Genomic DNA, 15,781 nt, shown 5'->3' with positions numbered 1-15,781 from the left:
CGAACAACAGTAATGTGTCCTAATTTCGAATGCTGGGACAGAAGCTCCACTATCCCACAATTAGACACGAGATCTGATCCCCCCGTGGCCTTTAGTCCACAAGCGAACTATGCCGACCGTGCGACCGCCGCTTGTCGGCGAAGTTAGTCCCAATTTTTGCGGATAGAGGGCGAGCCCTGGTTAGTCTCATACATTTCTCGCTTTCACTGCCTGTCTCCCTCATTTTCATCTTAGTGTTATCCTGTCTTGTACTCGGTCGAACAAAAATGGAATATTTGTTCTAGAATTTGACAGTTACACTACGAGTATTTAGAAATGAAGTATTTTGTGAACATAAGCAGGACCAGAATAGCATTCGTATCTACAAAAACTTCGAAATGGCTTCTCCCACGATTATTGTTGAATAAAATGAAATATATTTGATATCAAAAGAGCGTAAATGTTGGTCACACCATTTCCAAAATATGTTTGTATCATATCTACGGTTAATAAATGTTGTTATAAACCAAGATAACACTCGCAAGAGCGTTATTGTTTGGTCACCTGAGAAGTATCGACTTTAAAGATCACGTGATCATCTGTTAGTTTGCCGTTAATATGATGCGACAATACTTAGTGCGTACTAAATATGTATTTCCAATACGTGTAAAGTTCATCATTATCGTCTGCCTTAACCTGAATTATCTCGTGTCCTTTTAATGGAATAAACATGGCAGTTAAACTGATGAACCTATAATAACCATTTTTAAATAAAAAGTGGCATTTAATTCAATAATTGCAAACAACAATTTTATATGTGTATTTCAGAATTCTTGAGTCAGTACTATGAAAACGCGAAGAAATCGAAGAAATCCTCTCTTGAAAGAAGTTACCAGTGAAACATCTATCAAATTAATTAGTTTTGCTTGCTTCCTGAAAAGCAATGCAACTGTAGATAAGTTATCCTGGTACTGAGCGGGCCAATACGAGTAGTTCTGCTCCAATCCAATAGATGTCACTACGAATCGATACGTAATGCCATGTCTAATCACGATCCGAGGCTGTAAGTTTGATCTCGTACTGTAAGGGTATTCATCACGTAATGGGGAAAACACAATACAAATGAAAATTGGTTGAAAATCTCAAAAGGAAGAAACCAAATCTTAGACTTAGGCATAGTTGAGAGTATATTAGATGAATCTGGGGTAAAGTGGCTGGTAAGGTACGAAATCAACTAAACTATCACGGTAAGTTTTTGCTCCATAGAGGAAGGAATTTTCTTGACTAGTTGAAGAAGTATGTCTGTCGGTTAATTCTAATTAAAGAATTTGCTGTGCACATAGGATAGTGGCGCATCTAATTAAATTACACGAAATCTTTCCATATTGTTCCGTAAAAGAACTGCTTCTGTGAACGTATTTCCACGGAAATTTAAAAAATTATATTGTTGAAAGGGCGATGTAGTGAAGTTCGAAGACTGAGGAGTGACGAGTGTTGTCTCGTTTAGTTCCGTCATTTGATATATCATATAAATTCAGAAGCGCTTTAAGCTAGCTAGTATGTAGCATGGAAATTGTCAAGCCAACAGAATTCTGTCGCTGAAATGAGATGACCACATGCTGTGTTGAGGAATAGACAAGGCAGTGAGCACAGCTCCCCACTCCTATGCCATCTGAGCGTGCAGTGCTCTGAGTGTCTTCATATACTTCGCATCCCCTCTGATATATCTGTTCCCTAGGACATTAGCTGTATTCTTCTATGTTCTGCTTCTACCTCACTATGACTTACTCAAGTCCTGTGTGTCCATTGCACGTTACTTCATTTGTAACTTAAATTAGGACCACTTTTTTTCTCAAATATCAGCTATATCTCTTTCCCCAAAAAAAGTCTTACCGTTCGACCCACCTGCCTTCAGGAGACTGAAAGCCGTCAGTTGTAAAATGATTTTGTATTTATCCCGTAGAATGACAACTCTGAAGTATCTCGTTGTGTCTGAACCAGATTGCAACTTGCTTTGATGTTCAGTTCTAAATATTTGCACTTGTTTTAATTACAACAGAGCATGGAAGTGACACAACGACGTTACTCCTCATGGGATGTGACGTAAAAACAGTGGCTTAGTTTCCAGTTCGCAGAAGTCAGTGTACAGCCACGCTAGGGAGAAGTTTTACAGTTTGCGCCGTAGGTTCAGATCTACTCTCTCCTATTGCTCAGTTCGATCCATCGAACCTGTACTTCGTACGGAACTTGTTCGGCTATAAATAATGAACTATTGTTTTATGGCAACGGCTTGGCAACACGGACAAGCAGTCACCCAGGTGCACCACAGGTCACACGTTAAAAGTTGTTGGAATCTTGGAGACAGGCTTTAAGAGTAAAAGAGACCTCTCCAATATTTTCGTCAGACTAAGGTGATAAATTTGCTTTCAGCGAAGAAATGGAAACACATAGGTTATGTATAATTTACTGCATGAAATCTAACTCTTCCATACAAACTGAACACTTAAATACTTTTTGTATCAGCAGTTTAATTTACTATCCAGCGTGTATTTTATCGGAATTTTTACTTTCAATACAATTAAACCAAATTTAAGAAAAATATTGTCGCGGGTTGACTCTAAGCACGTGCTCAATTTTTCGCTTAAGAAAAGGATACTGGCCTTTCTCTAGGAACACGGGTTTTCTTAAGACGATCATATACACGAATTAAGGCTGTTAATATTTTGAAGCTTTCAAGGGCGATTACGAGGGGAACTAGTGCAACTAAGGAAGGCTGTTAGATTCAGCAATCAGAACAAGGATAATCTAAATGGTTATTAAATGTACGCAAAATATAAAAATCTTGGCGCCTTAGCCCTCTTGTTTAATTATCCCGAAAGCTGCCAGACTTCCACAAAGCATTTACAGGACATAAAATGTTTAAGTCATTGCTCTCCAAAGTTTATCAAAAATATTTTTCGATTCGATAAATATTTATCGATTTACGCTCAAGGTGCGTAGAAGCGCTTGTGAAATTTCACGTTATGCCTCATTACCAAGGCCCGGATATTGATGACCTGAAAATATTTAAAAAATGACCTATAAAATGACCGAAAAATCCAGAAAAAATGACCTAAAAGAGAAAGAGAAAGAACACTTCGCTTCCATATTATTCACATTTTAGAAAATATATGAAGAAAAATTCCATAAAATGGCCAAAAATGAGAAGAAATACCCTTAAAAGTCCAAAAATTTACCAAAAAATTGCCCCCAAAATGAAAAAATGACCTTAAACCTAAAAATGTCAAAAAAATTACAAACTATTACCTATAAAATTTACATTTCTGTAACCAGCAGCTCATAACCGAGATTTATATATTTAAGAGCATCGTATAGGATACAAGGGAAAAAAGATAACATGACATCAAAATCCGGGCCCTGCTCATTACTGTTGTCTGATTTTAGCCATATTTGAGAAACTTCCTATGTCAGGTTTCGTGAAGATCCATTCGACGGTTCTCGAGTTGTTACATGTAGACGGACAGACGGACGGACGGACGGAGGGCCAGAGAGCAAGAATGACCCTGCACCGGCCCCTCTCCTGACCCAGGCGAATTTAGTACATGTCTTTATATCTGATTTCTTTAAGACCCATTTTAGTCGTATTCATGTTACGGTCTTCTTATTGGTCCCAAGTCTGGCTTGTGTGGGACTGTAGGTTCTCGTAACAAAAACCCGTCACACTTGTGTTCAGGTTATGGCCGAGTGGAATTCCGTGTGAAATTTCGTATGACTTTTCCTAGCCCATCTAAGCTTATGCTTGGAAAGTTTCTTGAAATAGGCTATTGTCACTATATTAAAGTCATTATCAGCTTTTAATATTTATCTTTCCATCATATATATATATAAACGTGAATGGCGCAACAGGAAGTAGGGGTCACGTGAACTCTGCGTTTCCTGTTGCGCTATCCACGTTACACTGCTCCCTTCTAAAGGTTGTGTGTGTGTGTGTGTGTGTATGTATATATATCTATATATATATATAAAGTAAAGTAGNCAACAAGAAGGACCAAAACCACAGCCATCACCCCCCCCAACAAGAACCAAAATAACCACCGCCACAATCATCACGAAAACAACAAGAAGGACCAAAACCACAGACATCCCCCCCCCCAACAAGAACCAAAATAACCACCGCCACAATCATCACGAAAACAACAAGAAGGACCAAAACCACAGCCATCACAGCCACAGCAAAAACAAAAGCCACAACCACCACCACAACCAAACCACAGCAACAAGCACCACTACCACCACAACTTTCACTGAGCTTACGGAAAAATCCGTTAAAATATTAACCACATGTCAAGAAGGCCTTTTCGTTGAGAGAAATACGAGAGGGTTGGACGATATTCCGTTACGTTTCTGTTTGAACTCTCAAAATGTGCACATTCCCTTTCACTCACGTTCAAGGCAAGCTGTCGTTAGCGCGAAGAGAATCGATCTTCAGTGAAGTGAAAAACATTTCAGACATACAGAGAGAGTCTTTTGTGCGAAGGGACCACAGTGGAGCTCGTGTTCTGGCTCACATGCAATTTGAATGGGCCTTGAATTAACTATATGCTCTCTCTCACCCCGATGACTATGACAGTACGTACTGTCTTCTGGGATGTGACACCGGAACCCGCTGAGTCACTATTCCAGAAATTAGTACTTTCAGTAGCCGTGCCATAGCTCAAGCGGTTAGTCGCTGGCTTCCCACCGCGGAGCTTTCAATAAGCTTTGGCTGAATTGTGGCGTACAGTTGCTGCACCTGGTTATAGTTTATACAGACTTCGTGCCGAATGTACTATGAAGGCAGATTTTCATGAATAAACGTAAAACAGCTTAATATGATCTCCATAAATTCCTGAAACATTATCAAAATTGTTAGAATTTTTTTCGAGAAAATCGCCATTTCATGCTTTAGAGCTGACTTGATGGGAATCTATTTTTGGAGCTAGAATATACAAATACGCCGAGCACCGTCCTGTGACGGATAGATTCTAAAATACAAAATATGAACAGAATGCGTGCAATCGTTCAGGAACTAGCGAGACACACTTCCATGCATACATACGTCCGTATGTCCATCCATAGAGGCAGCAGACAGGCAGGCAGAGGGAAGGAAGGCATAACAAAAGCTCATTTTTTCAGGGGCTCATGAAATATTCTAAATTCGTCAAAATCTCTAAATCGGGTTTTTTTCTCCATCACAATACGTCCCCGTACATATTACGTGCTCCACGTGTGATGAAAATAATGGGTTTCAGATCGGATGATTGGATTTATTGGCGCTGAGCTTATGTCTCTCTTCATTACAATTAATTCAGCGCTATCGCCGATTTACACAGTTTACAGTTCACCGTTGCACACGCATTAGGATTCTCCATCTTCACTAGTCGTATCCTGGCAACGGATCTCAACACACAAACTAGTACTTCAAATCACTATGAAGTCTTTGCCATTTATTGTTCAATCAGCCTGGAACCTCGGAACTCAACTAAACACTCTCCTGAACTCTTAACTACACTACGCTGCACTCTGTACTAATCTAGGGTCAGAGTTATTTTACGACTGGCAGTTTCCCGCGAATCAGTTCGTCTTGGTGTCAGGCACCTTAAGGCCCTTCAATACGTATAAATCTTTCGCTTTGCACTAATATAAGCTACAAGGGCCTTCGTTATATAGGCTCCGCACGGACAACACGAGTCACGTGATTCCTAGCCAACGGGTTTATTGGCGCACTGACTGTTGCCTAGCAACGAGCCATAATATTCGTCCACTGAGACACATCTTCCATCGTTGCACGATGAAACATATTTATCGAGCCGTTGCCTAGAAACGCTTTATGAAAATCCGTTACATTCATCATCAGTAATCTGTCAAGACGACAGGTCCGCAGTCTCTTCCCAAACAGTTCCTCCATTTAATGCGATCTAGAGCTTTCTCCTTCAAATGACAGTATCCTCTTCTGTCCCCAAGGTCATCCAGCATCTTCTTACGTCTTCTTCCTCGTCTTCTTGTCACTTCTATCCGCCCCTCTATCTTTCCTTCGATAACTTCTTTTAGAAGGCAGTTTCTGCGTAAAACATGACCAATCCAATTAGCCTTCCGTTTTCTTATTTCGTGTAGGATATTCCTCTGCTCACTGACTCTAATTAACACTTCTTCATTTCTCACATAATCGGTCCAACTGATCTTCTCCATCCTTCTCCAACACCACATTTCGAAACTTTCCAGATGTTTCTGATCTACTGCCCTAAGTGTCCATGTTTCAGCCCCATACAGAGCTATGCTCCAAATGTAGCATTTCACTAGTTTCTTCCTCAAATTTAAGTCCAATTTGCTGGTAAAAAGATTCTTCTTCTTGCTAAATGCAGCTTTTGCCATGGCAATCCTGGATTTAACCGTTACATTATGATAAAGAAAATATTTTTTGTCGTGTTTTCTGCTTAATATGCACTACAATAGACAACAAAATAAATATCTTTCAGAATTTCAGTCAGTGTGGTTTGGGGTCTTCTTTCCGTAGACTCTAGAATGAAACTTCCCCAAATTAAGCGCCCTTCCTACGCTAGTTATTGACCTACGGCTTCCGTTGTAAACATTGCAAATGATAACATTATACACGTGGGAGATTTTATTTACCTGTCATGAGTACTAGAGACGCGAGATAAATTATACTTTCATACTTATGTGACGGATTATGTGTCCGTTTGCATACCCGTAAAAGTCATCAAACGCGAGTACGGATGAATGAAATCGCATGTATTACGGGCATGCAAAGGGAAGTGCCCCAAAACAAAAGGGCGACAAAAGTTCGATTAGTGATGAAAGTGTAAACGTTAACGCAAACCGGCGGAAATGTGTTGATAAGTTCCAAATTTCTGATGTGCAGGTTTAACTGCAAATGACAACTGATGTGTCACAGGTCCGCCTCTTTATTAGAACGCAAAGACAGAGAGATGTGAACTTGTTAAGTTTAACGTAGACTGACTCACTGTCAGTACCGGTTTTTCCTTTCCATCGGAGCCAAGACTCTGATGTCAGGATCTGAAGAAATCCGGGAGCTTCACAGGTTCTGAGAATGACATTACGCGAGATACTTGTCACTCCCCCTCCCGATCTTTAACTCTGAACAAAGTGACATTTGAAGTTTTCGCGCAGCAGAACAACGCAGAACCTCTTGTTCAGCGCATTCATCAACTTCTAAAATGTGTAAATAAGACATTTATGTAGAAATAACTTAACTGAATGACTTTGTACACTAATGGAATAAGAATGGAATTAGAATATCTATCATAGAAATCGATAAGTAGTTACATTTATTACAACCTAATTTCAATATCCTCTAAGTATCTTCATCTTCATCAATATCATCATCATCTTCTTCTTCTATTCTTATTGCTCCCACTTGGAGCATAGGGCATCCGCGAAACGCTTCGTTTCACTTGAGTTTCTTAATCTAAGACAGTCGGTAGGACTGCTTGGACGGGGATCACCCTGTCACAATGCTTCTACCTAACACAAACACAGAATAGACACAGACATCTATGACTTGAGTTGGATTTGAACCCACGATCACAGTGTTCGATCGGTCGAAGATAGTATTTCATGCCTTAGACTGCGCGGCCACTCTAATCGGCCCTCTAAGTATACAAGAAGTAAATATTACGTTCAACTTAAGCGTAACTGTAGCAGATAACTTGAATAGTTTTACCCTTTTAATTAAATTGTCACGTGTTGGGTAGGTCACGGGAGAAATAACTTTACGCCGAATTGGATATAGCGAATTTATTGAACATTCGCTCTTACAATCACACAATTTACAATCTCATAATTACTGCCATTGGCAGTCTCACAAATACTTCTCCTGTTGTTACTGCCATGCACTCGATACAACCCGACTCGGCGACTGCTAGACTGAAACTGATTGGTTAATCGTTACTCACTAGTAACTCACTCACTCGTAACTGGCTCAATCCTCACTCACTACTGAATAGTCAAAGTCAAAGTCACATTGCGACTGACGGTCGGTCAGTCAGTAAGTCTTGGTGTCGAGCCCCATTTGGGGCTTATGACCAGATATTAATTATTACCGTTTGACAGTTACGGTCTTGTATCTGTGGGGCGCCTTCTCTAACGAGAAGGCGGGTCTGTCTTTTGTATATGCTGCTGGCCCTTGCCAGCGCAGTCTTACTTGGGTCCGAGTCCCTTGGGACTCGCGTCCACATTTTACTGTCTCAGAATTGAGATGTTCGCTGCCCCTTTTTTAGGATCTGCACGGACAACACAGAAAACAGTTACGTGATAGAGTCCGCTGTTGCGTGATGCCGCATTTACAAGTTGCCTAGCAACACTGTCGAGAGTTGTTTACTGCTGTGTAGTAACCGCGGATCCCTTGTTACGCCACCGCGCCAATGGTTGCCTGACACAGTTGCTCCTCTGTTACGTCACCGCGGGGAGGGGGTGTTCACCGAGTGTTGCGCGATAATGTAAGGGGTGGGGTATGTGACGTCACTTGTGAGACCGCAGAGTTCACGTGACCCCTACTTCCTGTTCCGCCATCCACGTCACAATATATTCTCAAGATATGTTTCTTTATTATAAATCAGTGTCTTATATCACCTCTCTATTTTGTTACAGGTGCAATGATTGCCCCTCCATCTACCACTGAGACCCTACCCGAGGTAAGGAAACTGCAGCCAATTCTCTTCTGTTTTCAGACAATGTACACGTCATTATTTTGTCGTTACTGTTCATAAAACCTGTTTATTTGTAATTATGAATTACCGTATTACACGAAGGAGTGTATTGCGAGTAATATTATGAAATATTTTCTTGTTAAATTTTGTTTTCCTTTATTTTTCGAAACGAGGGTTGGTGTTTATGCGGTATAAATGACTCAGCAGAAGTTCGCATTGAAATTATTGGTTTAGGTTTTAGCAACGTGGAGAATAGAAGAGGAGATGAGTAGTAACATTAAATACCGCTCATACCTCCATAGCCTGTTAATTATAAAAGTAGGAGTGTACCCAGTTTCACCTAATTTATAAAACGTAAAGCATTTCTTGTTAAATTCATTCATCATTTACAAGAACACTTCAAAGGAAACGGAAAGTGTAGTACATCAGTATTCATTTGTTTACAATCCTGTTATACAGTTCAACATGGTAACTGTAGTTGCCAAAATTTGTCACAAATCTACGTGCATTTATAAATGATACCTAATTCGGGAGGCCTCTGGTTCAAATTTCAGCTAGAAGACCGACTAATCAGACTGAGTTGTACTGTGTTATCTCAATCCCTCCATACAATGCCGAGGTGGTGCCCGAAATTAGGCCACAGTAACTTTCTTCCGAACTAATGATCTCAGTAAGGACGCTACACAAACTGAGCCGTTTAAAGCATCTTTGAATAAATCAAGAATAGCCAGAACAATAAAACCTATTGTCATCTAGAAATGAACGTAGTGTGAGGTGGATGGCGCAACAGGAAGTAGGGGTCACGTGAACTCTGCGTTTTCCTGTTACGCCATCCAGTTTTTGAGTTTTGGTGTATAATATCGATATGAAATCCGTATTTGCTTATGTATATGAACATTACGGTTTAAAGGTAAGGTAAAGTTGCCCCCGTGCTTAACTAATTAAACACTAAGCCATGAAGACGTATGGGGGAGTTGATGTATAGACCCACGTTTTCTTGACCTCGACTCTTAATTGGAGGTGAGTGGTCAGCTTCACGCCCCGGCCGCTTTATCGCCGGGGAAAGAGTCCCCAATACACATTAGATAGGAGGTTGGGTGAACCCATGAGCCGGTGTGTACGACATGGAGAAGTGAATATTCTTGACCTCATCAGGTTTCGAACTCCAACCTCTCGGTCCTCCAGTTCGTAGCCAGTCGCTATGCCGACTGCGCTATCCCGGCTCCGAACATTATGGTTTAGCTGTTCTCATAGTACGCTCGGATGTATACAACGTAACTGTAGCAGCATCTGCCTCTATTTATCCTTATTACAGCTGGAAATCGTTAGAACTCTCGCATTTGCGTTAGTGTCCACCCAGCGGCCACATGAAATATAAAATTGAAACTTCTAGGCTCACAGACAGGCCAAAAAACGATACTCCATAGGTAGCACAAACACAGAAGCAAGATTCGTAAGGCACACCCCTAAGAACAGAAGCGACAATTTTATATGCGCTCACAAGTTCAGAAGCGATATTTGTAAGGCACACTCAGAGGCATAAAAGCTTTACTCCTAATATACGTGTACATTCACAAGCAAGGAAACGGTAATTCCAAAGGAGATTAGCAGAACAGAACTGATAATTTTTAAGTGCGCTAATATGCCCTGAAACTATGTCTCATAGAGTCACACACTGGCACACAAAGTATAACTTTGAGACACACACAACAAATACCGACTTGCTTTGCAGAAGATCAAGTTATAATAACGTTTTTAGGCATGCAAGCTAATCATATACCCACTTAGAAAACACGGAAGTTGTGCTATCATTTTCTAGAAAGTTGACGGATCCCCAAACGTCGTTTTTGCTAATTCTTTCTAAGTAGTTTCAGTGCTCATCCTTTGTTTGCAATTGCGAATCTGTGTACTTCACTTCCGAGACAGCAAGGCGCCGCCGACTCCTGCTCAAGAGACTGTAGCCCCTCCTATCAAGAAGAGCCATCTCGTAACAATGGACGTTCTTAGGGCTACGCTGTCCAGAAAGTTGATACTAACTTCGCCGACAAGCGGGGTTCGCTCGGTCGGCATAGTTCGCTTGTGGACTAAAGGCCACGGAGGAGGATAAGTTATTGTATATATCCTCGGCAATCGTTAAATTTCCTAGTACTGAATTCATGACTTGCATGGTCTTACGTGCCGTAAAATATTTTCTCGGTTTCCGAATTCCATGTCCAATATATCAACTCCAACATGTCTGCATTCTCTTGTCACTTAGCTACCAGTTCCCTCGATTCCACGGACACCACCTCCACCACTTACTCCTAATATTCTCCGTGCCACCTACTTTAGGGAATTATTTGATTTATATGTGAACCGGGATGTCATAGCCGGTATAGCGACTGGCTACCGAGGGGTCGGAGTTTGAGTCCTGGTAGGGTCAAGAACTTTCTCCTCCCCACGTCGTCCATATGGGTCCTGGAGTCCACCCAACCTCCTATCCAATGGGTACCGGTGGCCCTTTCCTGGGAGTAAAGCGGCCCGGGCGTGAAATGACCACTTACCTCCAGCTAGTGTCGAGGTCAAGAAAATGTGGATCTATACATCAATTCCTCCATACGTCTTCATGGTATAGTGCCTAATTAGCTAAGCACAGGGACAAATTTACCTCATTTACCTATTTGTTTTATATATATCCTTGGAGGTGATAGTAAAACGATCTTTTCGTCTGAGCACTGAGCCTCTCGTCTGTCGCGTAAAAATTAGTGAAATTTCATAAAATTCAAATCAAAAAATAAGCCCGATAATTTGTATTTATGAATATGGGGCCCTGAATATAAAATGTTTTCCATTATGGATTCCTGACTCTTCTTTGGGGCGTTTTAAAATCTTCGTTGTTGTGGTGCTTGAAGCACGGGACCTTGAACAAACCTTTTCGCGGGACACACTCAATGGGTGCTATTATTATTCGGCCCAAAAGTGACACTTGGGGAATAACAGATAATTATGCGCCCATTGTGTAAGATATAATATGTGTAGTTTGTGGATACGTAAAATTCTAGTGGGGCACACGGTAGCGTAGTTGGTTGAAACACTGTGCTAGAAGCCGCAAGGTCGCGGATTCGAGTCCCAATGAGGTGAATTTTTTCAAGTAGTTACTATAGGATTCTGACGATGGTGTATAACACACTGATATATTGGGTTTTTGGACTCGTCCAGTGATTGAGGCTAGCTCTTTCTAACGGACCCAACAGAATAGGTGTTTTCCTTCGCCTGAGGACGGAAACAGATCCAGTTTCCGAAACGTCGTGTTTTTATTAGTTATCTTAAAAACCAGGACGATGGATAAAGTCCAAAAACCCAATATATCAGTGTGAATTTTTTCACTTTACATAATCCAACCGCACTATGGCCCTGGAGTTGACTCAGCCTCTAACAGAAATGAGTACCAGGTAACATTTTGGTGGTAATGGACGGCCAGCGCTTAAGGCTGACAAACTCACCGCTATGTGTGAGCCGATTGTCTACAAAATGTGGGAACCTCGACGTTTCACAACCCTATGGGCCTCCACGGCCTGTTACAGGGAAATAGTGTATTTATATTAGTAACACTTGAAGTTCAGGACGGTGAGGACTCACTGGGAAAATGTGTCCTCCAGCCCAGATAGAAGGTTTCCATTGCTGTTACTTGCGGCTTCTTCTTGGTGATTTGCAACAGGGGTGGGGTGACCTGGCGCGCTGTGTTTCTCATGTTGAAGATTTCAGCAATTCTATTTCCTGAGTTGCATCTCTGCTTAATGTCGTCATGCCCACTGTCAGTGAGACGTACAGTCCTGATATTCTGTTCGCTGCAGCAAGTGTTGATTCTTGAATTTATAGGAAGGATGGAAGGAGTATCTCATTTAAGAAAGTCGGGTAGGGTCATTCTCTCCTAACAGATGTGTTTACTTATCATAAATTAAAAAAAAAAAATCCAAGCGCTCTAAATAGTAAAGAGTGGAGAATGAAGAGCGGCACATCAGCCGCGTCGCACAAGTCTCTCTCGGGTAAGGAACGGTGCTCATCCGGCGTCGTTGCTTGAATGACCGNGTTGATTCTTGAATTTATAGGAAGGATGGAAGGGGTATCTCATTTAAGAAGGTCGGGTAGGGTCATTCTTTCCTAACATATGTGTTTACTTATCATAATTAAAAAAAAAATCCAAGTGCTCTAAATAGTAAAGAGTGGAGAATGAAGAAGAGTGGCACATCAGCAGCGTCGCACAAGTCTCTCTCGGATAAGGAACGGTGCTCATCCGGCGTCGTCATTGCTTGAATGACCCTTCTGATTTTTATTCGGAAGTTCCTGTGTTTGAGTGTAGGGCCACAGACGGGTTTTGTGTTTCTTTCCCCGAGTCCGACCGCGACCCCTTCCTTCTACGTCTTGCCCAGTTCTTCGTTCACGAACATCCTAAGATTTTACGCCATATAAAATATGCAGCCCAAAAAGATTTGGCTCAGAATTGAACCCAATATCAGTTTCTTATGGACAAGACATTGCGACGTTCCGCCTAAAAGCCGGAGCATCGAAGTCGGAAAACAACAGAGACGTCAATTGCCGGGCAACGGCTCAATGAGCGTTGTTTTCTCGGCAATCAGTGCGCTAGAGATGGAATCGGCGTGTTGTCTGGGAATGAAAGCACGTTCCTGAGACAACGCGGACGTGGCCAGTACGCCGGATGCCGTTATACCGGAAACGTGAAACAAACCCTTCGAGAAGGTGTCTTCTAGACCGTCCGACCACCGAAGATAACGGCGGACAGAAGACTCAGACAGCAGAGCTGTGAGCTGAGGACAGTTCCGGAGGCTACAGCTAAGGAGAGTGAATACAGAACAGAGAAGCAGATGTTCAGGGACCAGCCAGACAGAGAAGACACTGATAACAATGAGGGAGCAGTTCTCAAGAAGGAATTCAACGTGTGAACTGTGGAAATCCAGTGTAGTTGTAAGCGAGATATCCAGTAAATTCAATGATCAAATCTAGAATCCACAGTTATTAGTCACGCGTAACCCCCCCCCCAATACACGTGAGAATATGAAGTTTCAGGTTTCGTAAAAAGTGCATTTTTTTTGGTAAGGGGGCAGCTGGCTGACTCTCAGTTTCTGAATAGAAACCGTACTCCATTTGGTTTGGTTAGTTAAAAATTCGCCGTTAAATAACCAAAGATTCAATGAACAAGAAAATGTATTCCGAACAGACTTTCTTAATATGACAGACTGAACGTCGCGCAGTGAAAGTACTCGTACGGTAGAATTCAGCATCAACAGGAGAAAGGCCACTTGAGAAAACCGATCCCCTTTCTTATAGAGACTGCCTTTAGCACGGTTTTTAGATAAGCTTTTAAGGGGCTTATTTGTCGGCGCCGTGTGTTGGGGATCCACTATTACGTTTATTTACAGATCTTGCTCAGCTTTGTTCTTGTCTCGCTTGTGTTTAGGAAATGACTCAACAGCTGTCAGACAAATTAAACTGTATTCAATCTCATGATCAAACGCTGCGCCACTCTCCGTCTCGTAGCAGCGTCTTGGGAAAATGAGTGTTAGGATCACGGGTTCGAATCCCGCACCTGACGTGGATATTTCTGAATGTTGAAACCACGTGAACCATTCAGTTTCATTGAGCCCCAATATAGTCGTTTTATTCTTTCTCCGGGTTACTTTATGAACCTGTCAGTAGCTACGTAAGACGAATGGTTGACTGGAGGGGATTCTAAAGGAAGCGGTCGTATTGCAATTAAGGTACTGTGTCATGGAGACCCATTTCTAGGCAACGCCCGAAATACGAGCACTCAACATTAGAAAAGTTATTGCAAGAAGTGTTTTCTATGTGGCCCGCGTCATTTTCATTGCTAGGCAACGAGTCGCTGAACACATTACCGCAGAAACAAACACGCGGAACAATAGGAGATATATTGCTAGGGAAGGGATCAGTAAACATGCTTTTCCAACAATACAAGCTGTGTTTTCTGTGTTGTCCGTGCAAAGAGGATATAGGAGAGTCGAGTTCCGAAGCTGGCACTTATCGGAGACAATTGAAGGAGTACAAAGGAGTACAACTGAGTTAGCCTGCGGAAAGAAGACTTGATATGTGCGGAAGTTACAGTGAGACTGTCATAAATCTGAGAAGACTTAGCGTGTCCTGGTGATTTGTGAAGTGGGTAGATAAGCGATAGCTCTATAACTGATTGTGAATTAGAAAGATTGTAGAAGAAGGTGTTAATAAATCCAGTCCAAAAACCCGTTATTCTTAGTCACGGATCCATAAACATGTGACAGTACTACCGTTGAATTTGCCTGAAATAACTGAAGAAAATCGCGACAAAACTGGGCGAGGATAACCATTGTTCCTACAAAGATTCGAATGGAGTATCTGCCGGAAACGAGTCTGGAGCTTTACCCTTGCGCTAGCCTGCTCGGTGTGTCAAAAGCATTTCATTCTTTGAATATGGTTACAGTCTTAGTCGAACGCTATAGTCTTCTTTCCGTGGCTTGTTTATTTTAACAGGTGCATTATGATGTTTCACGTACGTCTGCCGTGTAAGTGTGCAGTCAGTTCTCATGTAAAATATTTTAATTTAAAGTTCCATAAAACCATTTATTTACAACTGTCAGACTTTCAGATATTACAGATCCAGAGCTTCAATTTATGTTTAGTTTTGTTTCGTTTGTCACCGCGGCCACATTCTTCGGGGTACAGCAGTTCGTGCCCGCTGCAGAACAGGGAAGCGGCTTACACACGTCCGCCAATTGCCGAGGTTTCGATACCTGCAGGTGTGTTTCTTCCTGGAACGGTGCTCAAACATTGGCAAGAGCCTATATGTGCAGCTTTTACGTGTGAAACAAAAGTTTAAAACGGGGCTTTGCCGTGGAAAAATATTTAATCTGTTACATATTTAGTTTTTGGTTTTTGGTGTCTCTCTTCGTCTGATGCCTACCCTTTGACCTGTCCAGCAAGGGAGGCCCTGTCAATAGCTACGCTACCGCTGGTATAGCTTTCAGGGACCTTGGCATACTCAAACCCCCTCACCACGATAAGGTGGAGACACCAACGAGAGGGGT

The 15,781-nt window shown here is 41.8% G+C and overlaps 1 protein-coding gene across 4 annotated transcripts in view; it reads left to right on the top strand.

Moving 5' to 3' along the window:
• Positions 1–15,781, top strand: part of LOC111864041 (calcitonin gene-related peptide type 1 receptor) — a 523,124-nt gene that overhangs the window by 35,549 nt on the left and 471,794 nt on the right. For all 4 annotated transcript variants that reach the window (XM_023850993.2, XM_023850990.2, XM_033751302.1 and 1 more), the window contains exon 2: positions 8,647–8,690. In XM_023850993.2, the coding sequence (XP_023706761.1) occupies positions 8,652–8,690 (39 nt within the window). In that variant the 5' untranslated portion in view covers positions 8,647–8,651. The remainder of the gene's footprint in view (positions 1–8,646; positions 8,691–15,781) is intronic.

The sequence above is a fragment of the Cryptotermes secundus genome, unplaced genomic scaffold (assembly GCF_002891405.2).
Source record: "Cryptotermes secundus unplaced genomic scaffold, Csec_1.0 scaffold303, whole genome shotgun sequence".
Lineage (NCBI taxonomy): Eukaryota > Metazoa > Arthropoda > Insecta > Blattodea > Kalotermitidae > Cryptotermes > Cryptotermes secundus.
This window is presented reverse-complemented; position numbering and strand designations above follow the sequence as displayed.